This window comes from Rhodnius prolixus, unplaced genomic scaffold, assembly GCF_049639745.1.
Source record: "Rhodnius prolixus isolate KJV_2025 unplaced genomic scaffold, Rpr scaffold_9, whole genome shotgun sequence".
Taxonomy (NCBI): Eukaryota; Metazoa; Arthropoda; class Insecta; order Hemiptera; family Reduviidae; genus Rhodnius; species Rhodnius prolixus.
The window spans coordinates 6,731,755-6,759,674 of NW_027411604.1; the positions used below are offsets into that span (position 1 = coordinate 6,731,755).

The following is a 27,920-nucleotide window of genomic DNA, read 5'->3' on the forward strand; positions in this document are numbered from 1 at the left end:
CTAAAAAATATTAATGAAAATTAATGCAGTAAAATTACTTAAATGATGGCGTTTAATCAACCCTTTATACTTCCTTTTTTAAACTATAAGTTGTTGTTAAGATATTTAAAATAGAGCAGTTTATTATTTCCATCCTATTTATAGTTCATCACTTACTAGACTTCACGTACAAATATAACAACCTTCTTTTTTTTCACGTATTTAGAAAGTAACATCTGACGTCAACAAAAATGCTAACACGAGGAATTTCCATATGAACCAGAGTGAAAAGGCTTTTCTTCAGAGAACATGGAATTTCCATGTGTGGTTTTTCAGTCACGCCACCTTCTTGTCTATTGTAATTTAGTTTTTCTTTTATTGTTAAGATGGCTCGGTTTATTGTTATTGCACGATTACATCTTTCGTAAACTGTGAGACCACAATACTGTAATTTATAGATTCAAACTTTTTTCATGAAACTTAGAGATTTGCAGTTAGTGAAAAAGTTAGTTTTATTCAATATTCTAGAGAGTCACTATAATAAAATAATTGCTGAAGTAAAGCGACACGATTCTCCTAGAACTCGCTCGGCCTAAATCAATCTTCACTAATTTTTTTCAAATTAACCCGACAGGTAAAAAAAATGATAAAAAAGGGGACGGCAGTTTTAGGGTCACCGTTTTGACATTTTTTCTTTTATTTACTGATTTTAAATGGAGAAATATTTGATCGCGTGTTCCGGTGTTACGTCCAGCGGAGAAGCGAAACAAGAAATGTTTTAATGAACTGTATTTTAGCCATCTTTGTTGATTTGTCTTGGGTCTTTTCTCCATCATAAAATTATAACGTGATGGATCAATTTCATCATGTTTTTCTAGGTAAAAAAAATACTTTCATCCCAGTAAAATAAATCTACTTAAAATATGGCGCCTTAATAGCCGAGCGGTTAGAGGCTAGACCCGCAAAGCTAAGATGTATTGCTGTACTAGGCTATATTCCGCTGTCTATACCTTTAATGGTTAATATGAGAAAATTATAGTAAAGTATGTTTGCTAGTCGCCATGGTAGCCGAGCGGTTAGAGGCTAGACCCGCAAAGCTAAGATGTATTGCGGTACTAGGCTATATTCCCCGGTCTATACCTTTAATGGTTAATATGAGAAATTTACAGTAAAGTATGTTTGCTAGTCGCCATGGTAGCCGAGCGGTTAGAGGCTAGACCCGCAAAGCTAAGATGTATTGCGGTACTAGGCTATATTCCGCTGTCTATACCTTTAATGGTTAATATGAGAAAATTATAGTAAAGTATGTTTGCTAGTCGCCACGGTAGCCGAGCGGTTAGAGGCTAGACCCGCAAAGCTAAGATGTATTGCGGTACTAGGCTATATTCCCCGGTCTATACCTTTAATGGTTAATATGAGAAATTTACAGTAAAGTATGTTTGCTAGTCGCCATGGTAGCCGAGCGGTTAGAGGCTAGACCCGCAAAGCTAAGATGTATTGCGGTACTAGGCTATATTCCCCGGTCTATACCTTTAATGGTTAATATGAGAAAATTATAGTAAAGTATGTTTGCTAGTCGCCACGGTAGCCGAGCGGTTAGAGGCTAGACCCGCAATGCTAAGATGTATTGCGGTACTAGGCTATATTCCCCGGTCTATACCTTTAATGGTTAATATGAGAAATTTACAGTAAAGTATGTTTGCTAGTCGCCATGGTAGCCGAGCGGTTAGAGGCTAGACCCGCAAAGCTAAGATGTATTGCGGTACTAGGCTATATTCCCCGGTCTATACCTTTAATGGTTAATATGAGAAGTTTATAGTAAAGTATGTTTACTCCGACCACGACACCTAATTTGGTAGATGGACATAAAAGCCACCTGAAAAATTAGGCATTAAACATTAAAAAAAACAACGAGGTTTTCTAAATTACGTATTTTTGTGGTTTTTCTTATACTTTAATCGTAGAAATACAATATAATTAATTGGCTAATCGTGCCAATCATTTCCGTAACTTGCTTGAAAATAACAAATTGAATTTAAATAATTTAGTGAATATGTAAAGAACATTCCTTTTTGCCTAAGCGAAAATTTACCCATTTAGAGCCAACATAGCAGACTTTTAATCGAAAAATACCAAATGCACGAATGTTATTTCGCTGAATTGATACTCCACCAACTAGTAGTTTTGGTGACTCATATGATATTCATGAGTAACTACTTTTGTTACTTCAGGGTTACACTGAAATAGCTACTTAGCGCAAAGCATTTCTTCTACTTTCTGGAGAACTAGGTTTGAATCATATTCCTGCGGGAATATTTTACAAATAAAAATGGTACTGCTCGATATTATGTAAAAATAATTGCCGCCATTTTCGTGACAAAAAATCAATTCAGTGAAATATGATTTTCCCTGATTCATGTATTTTCCGGTTGCGAGCCCTCTTTTTACCTATTTCTTGCACGGGAATCAAACTTCAAAATCTCTGAACTTTACAAAGTATTCTTTTGCCAGACTGTTTTTAACTTTTTAAAAGAACTAGAGACAGTCTGATGAAAATCCACCGTTAGAATTATAATAAATACTTCCAAGCAAATTGATGCCGAGTAGGTTAACTTGCAGCGTCAGAGAAGTACCTCATTTAGAACTTTTTCATAATCAACACAGTACAAGAAACTTGCTAAGAAGATAACGCTCAGCAATGCTATAATAATGTTCGCCCAATTACAATAATAATGTATAAAAATGTTTAATCCTAGAAATAAAAATACAAATTAAAAAAACGCAATTATTAGAATAAGCCGAAACGGTTTTTTGCTACATTAACCTGTTTCATGGACGAAACAAGTCTTTATTTTAAACCCTTAAATGATCAAATCTGTTCTAACACCTGATCCCTTAATCGGTATTAAAGTCAAGTTGTTTCATTTTATTGTTTTTTATTTAACTTTTCCCGATGGCTGCCCGGAAAATCTGTGTTTATCACACAGAGTGTGAAAAGTCCTACTTTGCGACCTGAGCTTAATTTTACGATGATTCTGACGTATAATAATTTGATTGTATGTTAAACAAATCTATTTAGTTTAATTTAGCTAAATTATTTCCACAGAAATACAAACAAAATTTAAGATTTAAGGTAAACGAAAGTAAATGTCAGCACATTTTCTTAAACCTTCGTAAAATAAACTATTGCTCATCATTATTTCAACCGGTTTCCTCTTGCTGCCACCCCACCGCAGACCGGAAATGAAAACGACTCCTAGACTGCAAATGCATTTCGAAACATATGTTCGCTTTAAGCAACATTAATCGAATCGATCTGGACTAACGGCATCAATGGAATTCAACCAAATTTTGCAACTTCAACTCTATTCAGTCCCTACATTTCAATACCCTTAGAACAATGGTAAACGCTTCTTACTGGATATCCAATCACAACCCTCCACAATGGCCTGTATATTCCTTTCCGGAAGTAAACAAACTGAGTTACCAGAGATTCCATTCTCTAATCTCTCGACCTGATTCTCTAGTCAAACAACCTTTCATCCCTGACACTCCTAGACAATCCTCCTAGTCAGCTCAAACACCAGTAACCTCGAGATATCCTCTCCAGTGAAAGTGCTAGTGTCAGTGAGCGAATCATTTATTAGAAATGCCCCATAATTGGGCAATTTACTTGTCTAAATTTTATTTCTGTACATATTTACTTGTGGCTCTTGGCTGACGATGTAAATTTAATTTAAAAAAATTATTAAAAAGAAGAAAAGTGATTTACATTTTACTTTCACTTTCTGGTAAAAGGAAGTTATGTTTTCATTACAGGTAGTAAAATATCTAGAGTAAGGTATACCGGAAAAACAAAAAAAAAATTGGAAAAATGCTATGTAAGAGAATTTTATGGCATACTTTAAAGTCAAGATAGGCAGCGATCTACCTGCATCAGCTAATAAACTGCAGGAAGTAGAAACGAAAGAGGAGATCCTAGCATAAGCCAACTAGATCCTATATAGCGAGTAACTACGTCTTGCTAAACCCACGCTGCGCACAGGTCAATCTCCTATCCCACGGGAGATACAGTCTGGAATTCTCCTGCTGACTTCGTATCCAAGAAGAGAATTTTTTTTTATTTTGAAATTACCTCCGAGAAAAAAGGGGATAAGCAATGCAAATAAATTACGGGAGAGGACATTTATCTATCTAGTAACCAGATCCAAAAGATGTAAACTTTATTATTTGGGCAAAAATATGTTCCTTTAAATAAATAAAGTGTAAATGCATATAGCAAAGAGTTAAAATAAACAAATATAATGAAAATATGGTTAGGTTGGCAGCACTGGATAATATCTTTGATTTTATCCGTCAAGAGCAGGGGTCCCCAAACTACGGCCCGCGGCCCCCTGAAGACATTTATCCGGCCCTCGCCGCACTTCCGGAAGGGGCATCTCTTTCATTGGTAGTCAGTGAGAGGAGCACTATATGTGGCGGTGCCCATGTACAGTACTACTTCCGATGACGCGGGAAGCACGCGTCACGGCTCCGAAAAATAACAGCCAGAAGTAGGAAGAAAGGCAAAGCACTATAACTAAACCCGGACATTGACCATCTCATTAGCCAAAAGCAGGTCCATAATTCCCACAGAAATACTGGGCAGTTTGGTGATTTAAATTTACTTGTTCTTTATTTGAAATATTCTATTTGTTCCCGTTTTGTTTTTACTTTAAAATAGTTTGTTTTATAGTCCAGCCCTCCAACAGTCTGAGGGACAGTGCACTGTGGCGCTCTGTGTGAAAAAGTTTGGGGACCCCTGAGATAGAGGGTGTACGAAGACGATTAATCTGTCAAAATTTAAGTTTTTTGTGCTTTTTGGCGAGTTTCCCAAACTGATTCTAGGTTTCAAAAACATCTTATTATATAAATTATGGTAGGAATGAGCCGTATAAATGAATATTCGTGTCTGTTGTAATTCCATCATATTATTATAGTGATGCCAATTTGTTCACGTCAATTAACAGCTGATAAAAATGATTTATAAATAAATTTCTGTTTAAATGATTAATTGATTTATAGTACGTACTTAAATAAAGTGTGACAGACTTAAATAAATATTTTTTCTTCCGCCAAAATTGCGACGTTTTTACTTGTGATCCTTTTACCAGACACTGACCTTCCCTAAAATACTTTATATAGAAATTTATAAAAAATTGTTGTAGCCATTTTGGTGGGGGGAATTAGAGGCACCTGTGGGGGCTTTAAGGATTTTCCCGGAAGCATTTTTTTTAAAAATTAAAATTTTTAAATTGACGAGATCGTAATATTTATAACTAAATGGTAAACGAAAAAACAAATAGATACGTAATTAAAAACAAAGAGAACATATGTCTTGTATAAAAAACAAATAGTAAATGACGATGCCAATGAAACTAGTAAAGTGTATTGAACCAGCGGATCGCTGGAAGCGATTATATCGCCAACATACTTACTATATGAATCATACTCGCCAAACCGTCTTAAAAACACAACAAGATTAAGGCGGCGGCGTAATGAAGGTTTAACCTTGAACGGATCATTTTACGAAGTATATATCAATAGAATGCAAAATAGTGCTATATACATATATATATCAACAGGAAACTACGAAAAGGAAGTAAACCAATCTTGCAACAGTGATATAAATGATAATTACAGCGATATAAATACAATATATAAAAATGTACAGGATGGAACGTTTTAATTTTTTTTAAATTTTGATTTTTAGCAAATTTAAAAAACAAAAAAATCTTAAATTTTTTTTAGAAAATCAAAAGATTGCTTGAAAATTCTCCTGAACTTCTCTTCCTACAATTTCCACCATTCTGCTTAAAACCACACTATCTTGTAACTTCGAACTTAATATTAATAAAAGACTTTTATTAAACTGTACACAAATTTTAATCTCATAACTGCATAATTTAATCCTGATTAACATTACGAGGTGTGTTCAAAAAGTAACGGGAATTTTCGTTTTTTGAAAAAAATATTTATTTATTCATCTACATTAATATTGTCGCCTTCAAAGTAGTCCCCTTCGCATACAATACACTTGTGCCAGCGCTTTTTCCAATCCTCGAAACACTTCTGAAACTCGATCTTTGTGATAGCTTTCAGCTCCTTCAGCGATTCGCTTTTAATGTCATCTATGCTTGTAAAACGACGGCCTTTTAATGTTCTCTTTATGTTTGGAAATAGAAAAAAGTCACATGGAGCCATGTCTGGCGAATATGGAGACTGGGGCATCGTTAAAGTTTTGTTTTTGGCCAAAAATTCACGAACAAGCAATGAAGTGTGAGCAGGTGCATTATCGTGGTGCAAAATCCATGAATTGTTTTGCCACAAATCCGGGCGTTTTTTCGGATTGCTTCACGCAAACGGCGTTGAACTTGTAGGTAGTACTCCTTATTGATTGTTTGACCTTGTGGCAAGAATTCATGATGCACTATGCCATTAAAATCGAAGAACACAGTGAGCATAACCTTCACATTCGACCGCACTTGTCGAGCCTTTTTCGGTCTTGGCGATCCAGAATGCCTCCACTGGGACGATTGAGCCTTAGTTTCGACATCATATCCGTAAACCCATGTTTCGTCACCTGTTATAACACGTTTCAGTGGATCCGCATCGTTGTCGACTTCATTGAGTGACTCTTGAGCAACTTCCATTCTCCGCTGTTTTTGTTCGAAATTCAACAATTTTGGAACAAATTTTGCTGCCACACGTTTCATACCCAAAACATCCGAAAAAATTTCATGGCATGAGCCAATTGATATGGCAACATCATCAGCGACTTCTCTGATTGTGATTCGGCGATCGTTCATAACCATTTCTTTCACTTTTTTCACGTTTTCATCGGTTGTTGATGTGCTTGGACGTCCAGGTCGTTCGTCATCTTCAACGTTTTCGCGGCCATCTTGGAAACGCTTATACCACTCGTAAATCCTTGTTTTACTCATAGCAGACTCACCATATGCCTTTATTAACATTTCACACACTTTATTTCATTTTTTACGCAAAATTTAATACAAATTCTTTGATCCATTTTTTTTAACAAACAAAAATCGCCAAGCTCGAAAAACACGTCTAACCTTAACGGCTGCCACTTAAGAAGTAAACAATGAATATTACTGAAAATTTTATCGTACTTCAGGGGCATGTGTACCAACATAATAAAAAAAAAAAATTTTACAATCAGACTCTCCAAACCCGCGAAATTTAAAAATTCCCGTTACTTTTTGAACACACCTCGTATATAGTTTTTTTTTTAAAGCTGTACATTACGAGGAAAAGCGCTGTGTATCGAAGCCAATCTTATGCTCAGAAAAATGCCCTAAAACGATTTATTCCACACTTAGAATAGATTAGAAAAGCGGGACGGAACCTATGCCCCATAGCACCGCAACCAAAAGAGGCTTATTGAGCCCTCCCCTTAGGATCTAGTAGTCGAAATCTGCCCGTACTAAGGAGGTTGTGGGCTTTCCCTACTAGTTCTTTTTGTGCTACTAGTTCCTTTGGTCTCTAAAGTTCCAAAAGGTTTCTTAGCGCAATCGCTAGAACAGGTGAAAGAGACCATTTCCTTCTCTACCTGACAACTGGACACTTACAAAACGATTTCTTTCTTTCAAATACTCAAAAAAAAGTTTTTTCTAAAATTTTCAGGGGATCGCCAAAGTACAGCGGAAAATAGAAAAATCTTTTCTTTTGATAACCACCTTATTTCGGAAAAATTTCAATTAAGGTTTTTTTAATGGTTTTTATTTAAGTTTTGGTTATACAGATGTTCTGTACACATGAGTTTTGTTTTTTAAATGTGCATTCAGTTCAACGAAACGCTCCTATCTTCACAGAATTCAATCTCTTCAGTCTAAAATTCTCCACACTATCGTTAAACAGCTCCATTTTACGTTTCCAATCTAAACTATCCACACCGACTTGGAAATTCCCGTTTGTAGGTCCAGAGATTGGCACGAACTCGCCTATAAAAGTTTTCATCCAGAACTTCATCAGTCTCATTCCAATCCATCTTGTCCGCCATTTATCATCTCATCACCATCCAGATCATCCTACTAGGCGATTAAAATCAGCCAGTGTTCTCGGCAATTTTCTCTCTTCTGAAGAGAGTAGCTAATCCTCGGAGACAACTTAGGGAGTGTTATCACTGGGAGTAACTTCTCCTCTCAATTAGTGAGTTTGTAGTGGTGCCAGTTATTGTCATTGTTACTTATAGCGTATCTAGCGCTGGTGTAACTTAACAAATAGATTTTAAAAAAAGAAAAGTGCATTCAGATTCACTAATTACTTTAAGCGAGTTCAAAGCGAGCTTATCATCAACGAACAAAGCCAGATTCCCTATCGGTGCTGTTTTTCCACACTCAGCTAATCGAAGCTGATTTAATATAGACCAATTCAACTCTTTAGCTCATTCAAATAAACCACACGATCTATTATACTTTCTGATTAATTATTACCAAGTACCTCGTTTATAATTAAATATAAATGATAATAAGCGTGTAAGTGAGGTGTGGGTGTATGTACTAATCTAATCAATAAGTATGATATTATGATAATCAGTTAAACTTGATTGGAGCTTTACATGATGAAGGAGAGTTAGGGGGATGTATGGATACGACAATTAAATAGGCATCAGAGGCCCTGGTTAAAGGTTATCAAAGAGCAATTAGTACGGCTTGTGGATCTTGTCTGACAGAAGCTTGATTTCTTGGATATTTAACTTTAACTGATAATATTATCATTTTAAATTTGCGAGTTTAAGTAAAGAGAAATCTGGTCTCAGAAGAATCACTCGATTAGAAAGAAACTCGGAATACCGGAAGTGTGAATTTAAAGAAAGGCTTTCATTTTTTCACGCTTTCTAGAACAGTTGTCAAAGAGATTAATTTGAACTGGTACCAAATGTGTGTTAGGCCCCAATATATTAGTTTGGTTTGGTTTGAAACTGATTCTCTCTTGAGGAAATAAGGTTCTTGGAGCAGCTGTAAGATTACCCATTCCTTTCACAGAAATATTTGAACATGTACGATGAAGTTAACACAACTTTTCTAGAACAACTTCTAGTTTCGAGGAGATTTTTATAAAGTAAATTGTAATAAAAAGAAAGCCTAGTGATTGTTCAGGATAGAGTTTCGAAGAGCTGAGAGCACTTCTTACAGTTTGGTTACACTTAAATTGATTGATACAAATACACAGAAAAATAAAATAAAAAAAGATCAAGTGCTAACCTTGATTGGTCGCCTAGCATTTAGTCGATCCACCGACAAATTATGATCACAATGATTCTGTAATTTCACAAATGAACTATGGCTCATCTTGTCACCACAATAACTTCCAATTGACTAACTAACTCATGCAAACATCTTGGCCATATATTTAAAGACTTCACCATCATGTGATCATCACTCATGTACTAACTGACGTGCCGAAACACAAGAACACATCAAGTTCTTCCCTCTTCAGTAGTGAGTGTCATATGAGTCAACTCAAGGAAACTTCAAAATTAAATTTCCTTCTTTTGTGGGCAGAGTCTTTCATTTTTGCTTTAAAAATACCCAGGGAGTATTCCTCACTGATAATGACGTCATGGTTAAGTTTCAGTTGATGTAATATGTTAATTTCTCTTTTATGTTTTCCTTATTACAAAACAGTTATCTATATTCCAGTTAATTTCGATAAAAAAAATCAATAAAATAGATCACAAATTTTTTCTAAATTTACTCATAAAAAAAAGAAAATATCCGCGATTGAGTAAAATTTCCAATTTCGAGATTTCGCGTGAAATAACCGTTTTAGCGGTGAAACTGTTTCTAAAAATAACCATTTATTTATACTCGTAATCTGAACAATATATACATCTTGTAAATATGGTCATAGTATCCAACCTGCGCGCTGATTCCTTTAAAAACTCAGCGCCACAATCACAGTGGAGTGTTAAGAGGAACAATCTCCTGTGCTAGGGGCTTCTGTGGATATGAATCGAAAGCAAGGTGGTTTAGATGATCGCGAGGAAAACATCGATTTAAGCGACTTCAAGGACTGTCGTACGGAGTGGTTATAGAAAGGACTGAGTGCAAAAGGATTGGGATGGGCTGTAAGATTATTGTGGAAATCCAGAAAGCGAGAATAGATTAGTGATGAAAGTTGAGCTGGAAAAACTGGTTTTCAGAAAAAAAAAATGGATCTCCTGAATGAATGATTGCGAACGATACATAGCTTAAAAAAAAATCGAAAGTTCAAAACCATCCAATACATCGCTTGGGCAATATTGATTATTTTCGCTCAACTTGAGGTTGGAACAAATTTTTAAAATGTCTCTCAATCCGGATGTTTTTTTTAAGAATGAAAGCACTAGCTGACTTCTTTTCTAAATCGTTTAAAATTAGCATAGCAATTTGTCTATCTATCACTGGCTATTATTGGTACTGATCAGCCACAAAAGTGGGTATGTAGTACGTAGATTAATCGTAAAAATCTTCAAATTATTTGGAGCTTTCCGTTATCATCTAATCGTGAGTCTTAACGTCCAATTATCGATTAGGTCCGTGATCATCAATTAAATCAAGATATAATTGTTTTCTGTAAATTCAAATTAAAATTCATTTTACTGGCATTAGGTAGTGAAGAAAGTAATTTATAGAATTTAATTCCTCAATGGGCGTTCGTGGTTCACAATAGTAGGACCAAAGTGTTGCAGTTATTATGAATGGCTACTTCTTTAGACCTTGAGAGATAATGCCCCAGTATATTCTTGGGGATCTCACAGAATTATTCAAGGACTCCCGGATATGGTAAGAAGTCTGCTATGGGAACTCAAGATCCACCTATCTTTGGCCGTGTTCTAACTTCTCTTTTCTATTCACTGACAGTAAAGCCAGCCGTCTTCTGTTGTCTACACTTACACCTTCGCTGATAACAGTACCATTCTTTTCTTACATATTAATCCTTTATTTGCTGTCCTCTCTCTCTTCGTCTTCATTCTGTACAATCTTGATTACAGCCAGCTGTATCATCTATTTCTGATCAATCACATTCTTCAGCCATTTTCTCCTGCACCCTTATAAACTTTTACGTTACTATCTACTTCTTTTCCTTCTTCCTTTCTTGTAGGATCATCATTTTCTTGCAATAAACTTGCAAGCCCATGAGTTATCCTCTCCAGTTTTACACCAGCCATACTCCATACACATCTGTGATATCCTATGAACCGTGCATTCTTCGGTCTTGCCCTAGCACTACAGCGCGAGTAAAATAAATCAAAATGATAAGAAAATTAATGAAAACCTTATTGTAGACCGCAAAATTGCTACAACAGTTAGAGGAAAATAACAAAAGAATGTTTACAATAAATTATAAAGTTTGTTAAGAGTTAAAGAGTAGACAATAGTTAACATTAAAAGGTATTTAATACTAGCACGTAGCTCGATGTAATAGCTAGCGGACGCAAGCTACAAACTATAGTTAACTTTGTCTCCTTGATTGTGAATTTAGGTATTTGTTTATTTTCAGTACATTATTTAGAGTACCATAATGGTAAAGTTAAATATTATAGTTTTACAAATTTTGAATTTTAGTTTTCCAAAAATACCCTCCTAAAATTAATTTAATTTAAAGAAAATAAACCCCAAAAACGTTTCAGAAAATTGAAACTTTATATTAGCGATTTTTATCAGAAAAAGTTGATCGTCATTTACCATCGGCAACAATTAAACCAGCTCTTAAAATTTGAGCCTTGACATTTTTTTTGGAGTTTAGCTGACCTTCAAGTTCCATACAAATAATTAGCAAAAACTAATTTGTTAAAATTAAATTTTCTTATTCAGAAAGTCGTTAAGAAGTGCATTTCCCTGTTTTTCCGGGTGAATACTTAAAAAATTGAATTGCGGATTGTCATATTTCCTCTAATGAGGAGCGCAAGAATTTAAAAAAAGCTTAATTTTTAATTCTAATAGCTGCATTATGAATTTATTCAGATAATTAGTCGAACTTAAATTGGTAACTGAATGCATTCAATTCCACCCTCTATTATTGTCCCATCTTCAAATCCAGAATCCTACTTAGTAAACTGTTATAGCAACTAGAAGTGGAAGACTACCGGACGTACAGTAAAGATGCAATAAAAGTTTCCCTACTGCCAAGGGCAACCCTTACAGCTTCAACTAATATCTGTGGTAGAACTGTGCTAATAAACTAGTAAGATCCCTTTACAATTACCAACCCTTATTATACTCATTGCTTAATGCACTTGTTAGGTTGAATGCTTACTTAAGCATTATTTGAGAAAAACCAGTGGTGCATAAGATTTTCATTTAATTTCTCACAAAGTAAATAGTATTTTAAATAAATATTCTTTAAATTCTCTTTCAAGAAAAAATCCTTTACAACAACCTGCCCCAAGATAATCTATCAAAACCTGGCAGGGTAAAAATTGGATTTGGTACCAAAGAGAAGTTGTAGAATCCCTTTCTACAATCTCTGTAAATATATAATCAATCCACTAAGAGATCTTGAGATGGCTGGAAAGGTAGCAAGAAGCTATAACAACCGCTGTTACCCTAAACTTCAGCGTAAAACGTATGATTAGATCTCGTCTAAAAGATACTGCTAGAAGACAGTTATTCAGCCTGAATTCAGGTAGCTTAAGATAAACTACGGTCCAGTCTTCTAGAAAAAAGCAATCTCATCGTTACTGGGTCAAAAGAAAAAGGAAAAAGAAAAGTGGTTGTATTCAGAATGTTATTTGGGTATGAATACTTCCAGGAGCATATTTTTAGTGTATTTTGGAATAGTTTTTGCTTCAAATTTGGAGTGTCACAAGTAACTCTCTCTACAGGCACACGTGTTGTGTCAGTGTGAGGGGCTCGTGTGGCTCGTGTGTGTGGATGTTACTTCTCGGGGAGGAAAAACCAAGGCCTGTGGAGCTTTACCCAAGAGTAGCATTTAGAGTCTGATTAAAAGGACAGATCTGGAGGAGCGAGCTGTAGACTGAGGGGAGCCACAATAGATCCAAAGGGGTCGCAGTGGCGTAGGCCTTGAGGCTGCCCTAATCTAATCTATTTAATTCTCTCTACTTTCAATGCTTGGGATTGGCTGATAAGTGCCATTCCTAACGATTAACATCAGGGCTTCGCAACATACGAGGGTCGTTTCAAAAGTCCGTGCAAAAATAAAAACTACTTAATTTTTTGGGGTAAACCTTTTTTATTTTTCAACATAGTGTCCTTTTAGGCTTATACACTTCGTCCAACGCTGCTCTAGTTTGTTGATCCCTTCCGAATAATAGGATTTGTCCAAGTCTGAAAAATAGCCATTCGTTTCTGCAATCACCTCCTCGTTTGAATAAAATCTTTTTCCCGCCAGCTATTTCTTCATATTGGGGAGCAAATAGTAGTCCGGGGGAGCCAAGTCTGGAGAATAGGGGGGATGTGAAACGAGTTGGAACCCTATTTCCATTAATTTTGCGACCACAACTGCTGAGGTGTGAGCTGGTGCGTTGTCGTGATGGAAAAGGACTTTTTTGTGGGCCAATCGTGGGCGTTTTTCTTGCAGCTCGGTTTTCAAACAGTCCAATAACGATGAATAATATGCACCTGTAATAGTTTTACCCTTTTCCAGATAGTCGATGAGGATTATTCCTTGCGAATCCCAAAAGACAGTCGCCATAATCTTTCCGGCCGAAGGAACGGTCTTCGCCTTTTTTGGCGCAGATTCCCCCTTGGTAACCCATAGTTTAGATTGTTCTTTGGTCTCAGGAGTGTAGTGATGTATCCATGTTTCATCCACAGTGACGAAACGACGCTTAAAGTCCTGCGGATTCTTCTGGAACAGCTGCAAACCGTCCTTGCAACACATCACACGATTTCGTTTTTGGTCAAGCGTGAGCAATCGCGGCACCCATCTTGCGGATAGCTTTGTCATATCCAAATGTTGATGCAAAATATTATGTACCCGTTCATTCGAGATGCCCACAGCACTAGCAATCTCACGCACCTTCACTCTTCTGTCATCCATCACCATATCATGGATTTTATCAATGATTTCTGGAGTAGTAACCTCAACAGGGCGTCCAGAACGTTCAGCGTCACTTGTGCCTATATGGCCACTCCGAAAATTTTGAAACCACTTATAAACTGTTCTAATCGAAGGTGCAGAGTCACCATAATGTTTATCAAGCTTCTCTTTAGTCTCCTGAGGCGTTTTGCCTTTCATAAAGTAGTTTTAATCAACGCACGAAATTCTTTTTCGTCCATTTTTTGAAAATCACTCGACTTCCTCGATTCAAACGAACGCCAAACACAAAGAAATAGACCGATCTGGCTGAAACTTGGTGTGTGTTCTTCCAAGAGATGCTACTAACTAAACATAACCTCGATACGCGCCAGTGGTGCTATCTCTCTGACTTTGCACGGACTTTTCAAACGACCCTCGTAATATTGGTAACTAATAAAATTTAAACAAAAATCATTACAGAAACGGCAGTATTAGCAAAACTTTTTTAAAATTTTTTTATTCGTCCAGATGAAGGATAAACACCCACAACGGTGTGAAGAAGTTTCTGAAATGACTCAAGTTCTCAAGCACACTCATCGTAAACAGGTTATCCTGAAGTGGAGATATCATCTCAGAACTGTAAAACCCATCAATTTATCCCCATGTTATATTTATATTGAATACACGAAAATAACATGTTAACACACTTACAGTAAGTTACTTCTGCGCATGCTTCAACTAGCAAACTGTAGCTATAACATATCGCCAACTTACCTGCAACAGAAATGAATAAAATGTTATTTCCGGCAAAAGAGAAACATGGTCATGGTATGCAGTAATACTGTAAAATTACTAAAGAACTTCTTCATGTAGCATGTAGCTCTACACTTCGTGTAAAGCCAACTGCCCGAGCTGTTTCCATTACAAGGTTGTCAGTACGTGTTAGGTATATACCCCAAAACCAGTGGTTGAACCATACAAACAATCTGGTTTACTCACACAAAAATTAGGTTATTTAATATATCCGAATGCACTCCTCGATTTTTTTTTTTCGAACGCAGCAGAAAGAGAGGCCTTTGTTGTAATTATAAAGCTGCGCATGTGCAGGAGGCTGAATCAACATTCAGCTCTCTTTAGGACTTAGTTCATCCGAATAGAGTGTTGTTCAAAAATTATGTAACGGAAAAAGCATTGTAATGAAATAATTAGCCTATTACTTAACGATCTTTGAAAAACATTTACCGTAGTTAATTACTCTAAATATTTATTAAATTAAAACTGTCCGGTAGGACAGTTGTATAAGGATTGATCGTCAAAAAGTGCACGAAAAAGCGTAACGTTGAAAAACACCCAACTTTGGCAATTTTTTTCTCTTTTTCAATAAAAGATAAAATTCCCAAATTTTCTTTAAAATATAGGGCAAACCCTCCTTTATAACTGTAATTTTTTTAAAACCCCCTAGACCTAATAGATTTCGAGAAAAAAGTTGCCGAAAATGAGCAAAAACGGCATTTTCAGAAATTGTTGTTGTTGTTCTTCTTCTTCTTCTTCTTCTTCTTGTTGTTGTTGTTGTTGTTACCTTTTTTGTAAACTGCGTAGCGCCTAAACGCACGAACCGATTTTCATGAATGAGGTGTTATTCGATTCGGACTTTTATGTAGATGTGCCTTTTGGGGGTCTCGACGCTGTACACCGAATGAGAGAGGAGTTAGCCCCTTTTATGTAAGGCCCCCTTCAAAATTATTATTACTAATTACTCTGTAAATCTTAGCCCGATTTTGATAAAATTTGGTAGGATGATAGAGTTAGGGCTCCCCTACGTAACATTAAAGCGGCGATCTGCTCTTACACTAGTTAAGGGGAAGTATAGCAATCGTTTCAAATTATCGACAAGTGAACTGATTTTCATGAATGAAGTGTCATTCGAATCGAAATTTTGTACAGATTTGCACTTTAAAAGTCTCGTCGCTATGCCTCATATGGAGGGGAGTTTGCCCCACCCAAGTAAGGCCGTTTCTAAAACTATTATTACCAATATTTCTATAACGCTTTGTCCGATTTTGATAAAATTTAGCACGAAGAAGTGATTAAAGCTCCTCTACATGGCTGTGAAGTGCCATCATGCTCTTACACCTACTAAGAGGAAGTACTGAAATCGTTAAAATTATCAATGGGTGAACCTATTTACATTAATGAATTGTCGTTCGATTCAAAATCTTTGCCTCTTTGCCTTTTAGGGAGAAGTACTGTAATCGCCCGTTTATTTTTCTTACTCCTCTTAAAAGGAAGGTCTGAAATCGCAGTTTAAATTTGCTTTTTACGTACAAATACCTTCCTATTTTATATAAAAAGGCTTTCTCAAAAAAATTGTTATTGAGGATGGCAACTATAATCATTCTTTAAAAAGATCTCTCCAGTGGTAGTTACGGTTCCTACTTAACACCTTATCAGGTTATAATGATAGAATTGCTTATTCCAAATTTAAAAAAAAACAGTAAAGCAGATATGTAACTTTGCAAAATAGACAAAAAGAAAAATCTATCCAAAAGGTACAAAAATCTCCTTAACAAAAACTTACAGTTTAAAAAGTTAAGTATAAGGGTTGATTAAACGCCAAAAGGTACACAAATCAGCAAGTACCCATCATTTCATTTATACTTCATTGATATGATTTAAGTAATTTTACTGCATTAACTTTTCCTTCACATTTTTAGAATTCATTAGATGTCACAGACCCTTATGCTGGCCATTTTCATCTACAAAAAATTTGTTCAAGTAGCACTGTAGATTGACTGTAATATCTATTAATCTATAATAATCAAACTATTAATTACAGGTTAAAAAGAAAACGTTATAAAAAATAAAAAAAATTACGAGGCTAAAAAATTTAAAAACTTTTTTAAAAAAATGCTTACACCAACATACATCAATGATTTCGATTATTTTATTTTTAATAAAAATCGTCTGTTTAAGTTTATTCTTCGATTAAAGTAATTGTTATTTTATGTAGTAGTCAAACGTTTATAATAATAGGTAATAATTATCTGGCTTTATCGCAAATAATATAGTTTTCTTCAATCACACTCTCAATGTAGCTGTTCTTCTCACAATGTTATATATATGTTATGTAATATAAAATAAATAAGTATTGCATACTTTTAGGACAGCTAATTATTCCAGTATTTTACTGTAAGTAAAATTAAATTACAATTGAGAAATGAATAATTGTTGTTGAATAATCTACTTGTGTGTTATTTGTGCTCAGGAATATTTCGGTAAGACGAATTCAAGTCTGAAATATTGTTTTAAATCCTCCGTGATTCAAATTTAAACAGTAGCCGACTCTAACTTTGTCTTTTTCTACTTTAACATGCATGTATAAGATGTGACAACTTCAGAATAAAGGGCATATTAAAGATAAATCAGAAGAATAATTTGGAATAAAGTTAAAATAAAGTAGCTATTTAAAAACGAAGATATAATATACATTTTATCATAATTATAACCAAATAATATTATGAACGAACTGGCCAGCATAAGGGTCTGTGACATCTAATGAATTCTAAAAATGTGAAGGAAAAGTTAATGCAGTAAAATTACTTAAATCATATCAATAAGTATAAATGAAATGATGGGTACTTGCTGATTTGTGTACCTTTTGGCGTTTAATCAACCCTTATACTTAACTTTTTAAACTGTAAGTTTTTGTTAAGGAGTATGAAATATGTAATCTAAACCAATATAGAGGGAACTAATTTGAGAAAGTGCTCTTAATGATAAATGGGAAAAAATATTTTTCTATATAACAAATCGAATCAGTCTATTTTAAACTACGTAGTACGATTTATGTGTTGTAAATATGATAGTAATCAAAATAAGGAATTTAGGGAAGCTAGAAGCGGAGCTCGTTTGTACACAGTTTTATCTGGCATCGCGTTCCTGCAGCTCTGACAACTTTCGGCTTCCTAACTTTTATACAGTTAGAATTATTGTGTTTCCTTTACCTAACGGAAGTTGTGTGAGACGCTAGTTTTATTTTTTATTATGTTAATAACATTAAATGTACTGATTTTTAGCATTAAACTTGTATAATTCTTTACAAAACAGTAAGTTAAATTGTTGCCAACCTACAGCTTCCATTACTGAGCGTATACGGAGGCGCATTCAACTGTTTCTGCAGATGAAAAATTTTATTTATATACATTTTTATTTATTAAATAATTTGTGAAGCATAAGCCATACAATGAGTACAGTATTTATACAAACAAAAAAGTAAAAGTAATAATAATAATAATATAGGGAAGAGATTAGCTTTGCGGTTAACGTATTGGACCTCCCACGCGGAGGTCCCGGGTTCGAATCCAGCTGCTGACTCTTAGATTTTTCTCTTCCTAGGAGCTTCTTACAGTTCACTGTCCGGGTGATGGACAGTGTTGTCTGTAACGAGAGAACATTTTCCGGAGGCCGGCAGTGCACTGAAAAAAGTTCCGGGCTCTAATAACCTTAGATATTGACGCGCCTTAAAACATTTTTTAAAAAAAATTTGGAGAAATCTGTAATTTTACTATTCTTATCACCCAATAATTTCTATTTGCGATAACATTTTATAAAAGGCTTTGTTTTGGGACATTTTTTAAGTTAAGTAATTATTTAAATTCTTGTTTTACATTTAATCCGTCTTGTTTGTAGTAGAGAATCGGATTTTGTAGCGGCTTAAAGGGGTCCTATAGCTTCCTGCGAGGCACTTTGGAAGGCCTGTCGTATCCTGTAAGGCAGGAAATTCTAAAAGGAGCCGTTCATCTCGTCCAGCGAGTAGGATAAGCATTATCACTGTGTAATATCGTATTATCAATATACGTAATCAATCAATTGACGTCACTGGTATGTTTTGCTGATAATACTATCAAGTGATAAGCATCGTCAATAGAATGAGAAAAACTGTCTTGTCTTATTTACCCCCCCCCCCCCACACCCTAGGGGATTGTTTGTATGAGCCTGGTTTCTATCTTTGTTTGTAGATTAAAAAGCTTGGTCAACATGCGCTAACTTAAACGTGATAAAAAGAAAGCCAAAAGAGTTTCATTGCATTTTCTTTTTTTTTTTTTAGTAATTTACTACAGTGTTACCAACTCAGCTTGGTGAGAGAGAGAAAAAAAAAAGACTGTGTCTAATACACTTTCAGTCGATACACTCCTTAATTACTTTAGCAATTTAACAACTAATTCGCTCTTGATTATACTCCAATTTTTTTTCTAACTTTTCCTTGTTTTTCCTTTAAAAAGAAAACCACCCATTAAAACCTGTATTACTTCATTTTTCTTTAAAGAAAGTTTCAAATTTAGAAAACACTTGTTTAAAACAAAATTCCATTTAACAAATTTCCCAGCTGTTAGATTTTCAGATTAATTAAATTTGAAAAAAAAAGAAATCGTTTTTACAGAAATGCCAATTACCGAGAAGTGTTTCTCGTCAACAGCTCCAGCGATTCTCGTTTAACTTTTGTGCAGCAATTGTAAACCAACAAATCTACCAATTTTATCCGTCCCAAGTTCGCATAGGTAATTTCTAGCATCCCTATTCGATTTTAGACTTTCAATTCATTAGAAGTTAATCTAGTTTGGCGCAGAGAATTTGACATTAACCATATCTCCGTCTCCCACTGCACCTTGCTTACTTAGTCAGGCAGGTTAGATTGGTATGTAGGTTATTGAAAACGTTAAGGAATACGAAAACTTTTTGTTTTTGAAAGCATAGTGAAGTTACTTTAGAGTTTGTAATAAGAATTACAAATGTCTTCCTTTCACTTCCTGTACGCACAAAGCGTCAGTGCGATTATGATACTATCCGGTTGGCGACTGTGTGCGATAACATGATTTGCGGAAGTTGAGTCTATTTTGAAGTGGTTCGTAAGTGCGGATGTATATTTTTAATCATTTTTTTAAAATTTAATCTAAGACTTATACATGAAATATTTAGGCGCAACGATAGCCGAGCGGTTAGAGGTTAGACCCGTAAAGCTAAGATGTATTGCGGTACTAGGCTATATTCCCCGGTCTATACCTTTAATGGTTAATATGAGAACTTCGCAGTAAAGTATGTTTGCTAGTCGCCACGGTAGCCGAGCGGTTAGAGGCTAGACCCACAAAACTAAGATGTATTGCGGTACTAGGCTATATTCCCCAGTCTATACCTATAATGGTTAATATGAGAAATTTGCAGTAAGGTATGTTTGGTAGTCACCACGATAGCCGAGCGGTTAGAGGCTAGACGCGCAAAGCTAAGATGTATTGCTGTACTAGGCTATATTCCCTGGTCTATACCTTTAATGGTTAATATGAGAACTTCGCAGTAAAGTACGTTTGCTAGTCGCCACGGTAGCCGAGCGGTTAGAGGCTAGACTCGCAAAGCTAAGGTGTATTGCGGCACTAGGCTATATTCCCCGGTCTATACCTTTAATGGTTAATATGAGAAATTTACAGTAAAGTATGTTTGCTAGTCGCCACGGTAGCCGAGCGGTTAGAGGCTAGACCAGCAAAGCTAAGATGTATTGCGGTACTAGGCTATTCTCCGGTCTATACCTTTAATGGTTAATATGAGAAATTTACAGTAAAGTTTGTTTGCTAGTCGCCACGGTAGCCGAGCGGTTAGAGGCTAGACCCACAAAACTAAGATGTATTGCGGTACTAGGCTATATTCCCCAGTCTATACCTTTAATGGTTAATATGAGAAATTTGCAGTAAGGTATGTTTGGTAGTCACCACGATAGCCGAGCGGTTAGAGGCTAGACGCGCAAAGCTAAGATGTATTGCTGTACTAGGCTATATTCCCTGGTCTATACCTTTAATGGTTAATATGAGAACTTCGCAGTAAAGTACGTTTGCTAGTCGCCACGGTAGCCGAGCGGTTAGAGGCTAGACCAGCAAAGCTAAGATGTATTGCGGTACTAGGCTATATTCCCCGGTCTATACCTTTAATGATTAATATGAGAAATTCGCAGTAAAGTATGTTTGCTAGTCGCCTCCGTCTGCGACACCTAATTTGGTAGTTGGACATAAAGCGAGCCTCAAAAAATAGGCATTTCTTTACTTTTTTACCAGTAACATTTATCCTAAAAATTATTGAAAAAAAGTATTGAAAAATATAACTCAAAATATTTGTATTTTGTAGGAAATTTTGTGAGTTATAACTTAGAGTAAATAAAAGTCGTGCAAGTGTTAGCAGCGGATATTTTTGGGTGTTGCGCAACACAGGTGTGATACATGATGTGTTGTAATAGCTTTTACTATAGTTTAAATAGTCCATTTTAAAATTATACCAATAGTTTATTCAGGAAAAAATAAAATTAATATTTAACATTTCAGGACGTAATTTTAACGAACTGTTGCTGATTCGAGGGTCAAATATTGCAATGTCAAATATTACGAATGTAAATATTTATCATTAATAACAATAACTTTTCTCAAATATTTATTTATTAAATAAAAAATACTTTTGTTTACAAATCAAAAAAAGATTCTGTAGTACAAAATGACAAGCTAAAAGACCCCACCCTCTAGGCAAAGTGGTTTGTTTCTTGTAAATAACCATTAGCTCACATGACTCATTATTTATCAGGTAAACACATAAGCGACAGTAAATTAAATAATAATAATAATAATTGATGATAATAACAGATAATTAAACTAAAAAAAATTTCTTCAAAATGTTATTTACATGGTATATCATCCACTATTGGTGGAAAATGACTAGAGACCAATAACCAACCGGTTTATCGTTTATCAGAGCGACATACTCATGTCATCATACTTATGTGCATATCATAATCACAGTGATTCCCCTAAGTTTTTTTTTGTTATTTTTTATTTTATTTTATTCATTTGTGAATATTATGTGAAATACAGCCATCCTGGGCGGAAGTTACCTACATATTTCCTTAAAGATCCTAACGCGTAGAGTCAACGTTGTCGCGTTTGAAAGAGGAACCAGGCCCAATCGGATAACTAAATTTTTGTTTTTATTACTAGAATGATTCATAATTTTAACATTTTCACTTAACAAAACGCCTTGAAACATTGCAATTTATACTCGTATCAGTTATAGAGCTCACTTTTTCTTCAATTCGGTAAAGAATTGATTAAAATCGGAATAATACAAAGAGAGATATAAAGGTTTAAAATATGAACCATTCGCAAGACCTCCACATTTTAACCTTCCATATCTCCCAAACTATTATCACATAAACATTGCTACTTATGCTAGTTATAGAGCTTACTTTTCACTGCAATTCGGTAAAGAATTTATTAAAATCGGAATAATACGAAGGGAGATATAAAGTTTTGAAAGTTAAACCATTTGCAAAACCTCCAAAATTTTACGTTGCTATTTATATTAGTTATTGAGCAGTTTTCAGACTTATTTGTAATAATAATTTTGGAGGTAAACCTTACATACATGGGGCTAACTCCTCTACCATTCGATGTACAGCGTAGAGACAAATCTACATGAAGTTCCGAATCGAATGATGCCTCATTCATGAAAATCGGTTCACGCGATTAGGCGCTACGTTGTCTACAAAAAAGGTAACAACAAGAAGAACAACAACAAGAACAAGAGCTGTTTTGGAAAATGCCATTAGTGCTCAATTTTGGCATCTTTTTTCTTAAAATCCATCAGATCTGGGTGGTTGCAAAAAAATTACTCTTATAAAAGAAGATTTATCCTATATTATAAAGAAAATTTTGGAATATTATCTTTTAAAGAAAAATAGAAAAAAAATTGTCAAAGTTAGGTGTTTATCAACGTTACTCTTTATCGTGTAATTTTGACGATCAACACTTACAGAACTACCCTGCCGGGCAGTTTTAATATTATGGATTATTGGAGTGGTTATAAGCCAACAAATCCACCGTCACCTAAAAGATCCTTTTGGTTCGAACCTCCTTCGAGTGTGGATTTTAGTATGGTTGCGGGACTTCAGGTTACCTTCAATTGTAGTACAAATTCTTAGCTACTAGAAATTTATTACGAAAAATGCGATAAGAGAAATGAGCGTTCACAATTAAATTTTGTTATTGCATTCCAGTTGACCTTAAAAACATTTATTTCCGGTGATAGATGTGTGCCGATAGCGTTACTTCCTCTCAGCTGGCAAAAGAGAAAGCAGTGTTCAATGTTGCCTCCATATTATTCCACCCAAACCTTGGAGAATCCCATAATTATTTATAATTTACTAACAAGTCGATGACCATTCCTAAATTCTAATTATAAACTCGAGCCTTCTTGTTAATGATTGATTGACAAACACAATTCTAAAATAATCAAATCGTCAAGTGTCCTTCTCCTTTGATGTCCCTTATCTTTACAGTAAAGTGTGGCTGTCAATCAGGTTAATTAATAAAATAATATTTGCTTTGGTTAAAACTTTTATTAATTATTTGGCTGAAGATTATCTAGAAATCAAGGAAATGATGTAATTCTAAGCGGATATTTTAATGGATTATTATGATTTCTTTGGTACGAATTCAGAAATGAGTTCCACTTCCTGGATAAGGAATATTTTCTTTAGAATTGAGACTTTAAATTTTTTTTTTTTTACATTCAATTTTGACATGGAATTTTCTCCAGAAATGTGCCGGATCTATGAGGTCCGGAAAAGCGGTTTCTGGAAAATTTTATGTTCGTGTTTTTCCTCCTCCCATCAGAAACAAATCTGATGCGAATACCCACCAAGAGTTTTTCTTGAAATTAAATTTTGTTCTAAAACAATTTTTTTTTTGCAAAAAGAAAAAAAGAGAAAATATCTTCAGTAAAATAGGATCATGACGATGGAAATAGCAAATTTAAATTTTCTACAATTTTCAATTTTTGAGTTTTAACGGAAACCACAACAAAGACCAATCTAAAAACAAAAACAAAAATACAAAGATCTTTTCTTTTTTTTTGCCTTTTTTTGGGCATTGGCTTCCGCCATACAGCCAGCATCATCGTCTAGGTGCTTATCACTAGAATATCACTCACTCTCCATTCTTACCTACAAATACATTCGCTTCACACATTCATCCCTCTACTATATACAACTATTTACATACAAACTTACAACTAATGGATGGATCAGTACTCTATATTCCTGCCATCCTTATAGCTTAACCGAAATTAAAATCACGTAATCCTTCTCTAATCATTTTCTTCCATTCATTCTATAACTTTTAAATACATTCATATTTCTTAGCTAGCTCTGCTATAGACTTAAGCACATAGATGTTGGCGGAGAATATTATGTCTTCGTAGCGAAATGGTGCATCTAAATACGAGAGTCGTTTGAAAAGTCCGTGCAAAGTCAGAGAGATAGCACTACTGGCGCGTATCGAGGTTATGTTTAGTTAGTAGCATCTCTTGGAAGAACACACACCAAGTTTCAGCCAGATCGGTCTATTTCTTTGTGATTGGCATTCATTTGAATCGAGGAAGTCGAGTGATTTTCAAAAAATGGACGAAAAAGAATTTCGTGTGTTGATTAAACACTACTTTATGAAAGGCAAAACGCCTCAGGAGACTAAAGAGAAGCTTAATAAACATTATGGTGACTCTGCACCTCCGATTAGAACAGTTTATAAGTGGTTTCAAAATTTTCGGAGTGGCCATATGGGCACAAGTGACGCTGAACGTTCTGGACGCCCTGTTGAGGTTACTACTCCAGAAATCATTGATAAAATCCATGATATGGTGATGGATGACAGAAGAGTGAAGGTGCGTGAGGTTGCTAGTGCTGTGGGCATCTCGAATGAACGGGTACATAATATTTTGCATCAACATTTGGACATGACAAAGCTATCCGCAAGATGGGTGCCGCGATTGCTCACGCTTGACCAAAAACGAAATCGTGTGAAGTGTTGCAAGGACGGTTTGCAGCTGTTCCAGAAGAATCCGCACGACTTTAAGCGTCGTTTCGTCACTGTGGATGAAACATGGATACATCACTACACTCCTGAGACCAGAGAACAATCTAAACAATGGGTTACCAAGGGGGAATCTGCGCCAAAAAAGGTGAAGACCGTTCCTTCGGCCGGAAAGATTATGGCGACTGTCTTTTGGGATTCGCAAGGAATAATCCTCATCGACTATCTGGAAAAGGGTAAAACTATTACAGGTGCATATTATTCATCGTTATTGGACCGTTTGAAAACCGAGCTGAAAGAAAAACGCCCACGATTGGCCCACAAAAAAGTCCTTTTCCATCTCGACATCGCACCAGCTCACACCTCAGCAGTTGTGGTCGCAAGATTAATGGCAATAGGGTTCCAACTCGTTTCACATTCCCCCTATTCTCCAGACTTGGCTCTCTCGGACTACTATTTGTTCCCCAATATGAAGAAATGGCTGGCGAGAAAAAGATTTTATTCAAACGAGGAGGTGATTGCAGAAACGAATGGCTATTTTTCAGACTTGGACAAATCCTATTATTCGGAAGGGATCAACAAACTAGAGCAGCGTTGGACGAAGTGTATAAGCCTAAAAGGAGACTATGTTGAAAAATAAAAAAGGTTTTCCCCAAAAAATTAAGTAATTTTTATTTTTGCACGGACTTTTCAAACGACCTCGTACCTGTATATGTATAAAGAGGAGAGGACTTTACAAACATCTTCAAAATTGCAATAGCTTCTTTTACTGTAGTAGCAGAAAGTGAGAAATCAATGTAATAATTAAATAATAAAAATATTTTTACTAATTCAACGAAAAAATATATAATTTTTTTAAAAAATGAAATGTATTATTGTTGCAACAAATTTATTACGGAAGTATTGTTTTATCAATTGTAATTCCCACACATGCACTTTTACCAGGTAATCCTCTAAGGAGATTGAAGAGAAGATGGCCTCGTGATCTTCTCTTATCTTAAGCACGTTACTGGAGTGGCACCACTGGGTGCCTTCTCCAATCATGATTTCCAGTTATTTCTTTTCCCTTTCACCGTATTTGCTTGTTGCAACAACTGTTGCAGTGGTAAATTGCAATAAAAGATTTAAAAAAAAAAAAAAAAAATGTATTTTTAAAAAAAGTCCCTTTAAATACGAAAAAACAAAAAAAAATTATGATTTAAACGATTTCAAAGTTAACTGTATTATAATTTTTAATTGTTAATATACACCATTTGTAACTTCTAAATTGGTTTAATTTTTAATGTAAAAAAATAAGTATGAATAAACAGTTTTATATGAAGTAATATGTTAATAAGAGTAATTAGCGAAGGAGAGTTCCTTTTGATTTAGTAATGAAACATCTGATTCTTAGTAATTCATGATTCAATCGGTTGATTTAATTGTTCATCATACATTCAACATTCGATTTTCCTAATATGAAACATACTTGCGTAAAAAAGCAGAAAATAAAAATTGCTTCACATGACGCACGAGAAAAGATCACATGATTTGTTTTGCGTTTGTTTTCTTCTAAAAGTTATGATAATTACGATTCAAGCATTACAAATCGTCTTAAAAAATAGACATGAAAGTATATAACCATGCAGGGATAGCTGGTTAACAGATTTCTGGTAGTTATAAATGGGTTTTTAGTTGGTAGATTGGTGATTTTTTGGTGTTAAAAAAATCTGACGAGCCAAGTCTGGGCTCCTGGACAACCACCTTAAGGTGGAAATCTACCTGTCCAACCATCCACATAATTTCGAGCATTCCAGAAGGATAAGCACTATTTTTTTATTTATAAAAAATAAATAAAATAAATACGAAAAATTTAATATGTACCTCCCTGACTTGAGTTTTGGGGAAATATAAGGAGTCAAGTTTTATAATATTCAGGAACTGTGATTCGTCCACTTCCTCTCATAGACAATTTCAATTTGAACCATGTTTTCTACGCTTAAATCATCATTTACAGCCCTCAAAAGCGAACGGAGTCAGCAAGTGTAGAGCGAGACGGAAAGATAATTGAAGTCGAAATCTCAGAACCAAACTCTTTTACCTCTGATAATGGATGAAAAAGATACAATAAACACGCGACCTAAGACGGATAACATCAATGAAAGAAATCAAAATAAAATTGGAACACCTTGAAGAACATATAAAATTTCCACAAATAATTTAAAATAATTTTGACAAAATCACAGACATGTTTATTCATGTACGCTAGTCCAAACTAATTCCAGGATCAAATGAAAGATGAAAACCTCAAAAAGAAAATGGACTCATTTATGGTGTACCCAAAGAGTACCACAATTTAAAGGGAAATTTCAACAAATATTAAGGTTCGTACTTCTATAATTTACAAGTTACTTTGTACAATTTCTACTAAATGAATTCATACATTCTCTTTTACTACATTTCAGATCCAAGTGGCTAACATCTATGAAAATTAAAGAATCATTTTATAACAACAATTTTCTCAAGTATTTCTTCTAAAAAGGATCAAAAGGGAAAACTCTCTCTATTAAAAGTGAAATCTGAAAAGTGGGGCATTAATAAATAATTATTTTTACAGGTTTGTTGGGGCTTCATTGTGATTTTAGATTTGTAAAGGAGTACTTTAGTTCAAATTGGATTGAATTAAATATGCAAATAATCTTATTGTAGATTTTGGCAGCCCATTATTCTGGCCTTTCTTAAGTATAATAATATATATTTAGGAGGCCATGAACAATATTTATTCTCTACCCAGTATAAACATTAAGTATTTACTTAAAGGCCTGCAGAAGAAGAATCTTTAATATTTCCTAAGAGAGAGGACTTGGTTGTTTTGACAAGACTGGAAGTGGTTTTTATGACCGAATGCTTTTACCCCTACTTTGTCACAAGTGGTAAGTGATAATGGCCCTGATATCAGGGACCAACCATTAAACCATATTTTATTCGCCACTTTTGATAGGGGGAAGCAAAGGATTTTGGCCAATTATTGTAAAAACA

The 27,920-nt window shown here is 34.9% G+C and overlaps 1 protein-coding gene and 1 long non-coding RNA gene across 4 annotated transcripts in view; one reads left to right on the forward strand and one right to left on the reverse strand.

The window, feature by feature from the left end:
• The window catches only part of LOC141454592 (uncharacterized), a 319,464-nt gene that overhangs the window by 128,318 nt on the left and 163,226 nt on the right, over nt 1–27,920 (forward strand). The gene's annotated exons all lie outside the window — the stretch shown is intronic.
• Nos (Nitric oxide synthase) overlaps nt 1–27,920 on the reverse strand; it is a 229,640-nt gene that overhangs the window by 88,625 nt on the left and 113,095 nt on the right. The window contains exon 1 of one of the 3 annotated variants that reach the window (XM_074128933.1): nt 9,246–9,397. The exons of the other annotated variants lie outside the window; for them this stretch is intronic. Coding sequence (XP_073985034.1) covers nt 9,246–9,332 — 87 coding nt within the window. The 5' untranslated portion in view covers nt 9,333–9,397. Of the gene's footprint in view, nt 1–9,245; nt 9,398–27,920 lie in introns of those variants that run through there. 3 annotated transcript variants of the gene reach the window in all.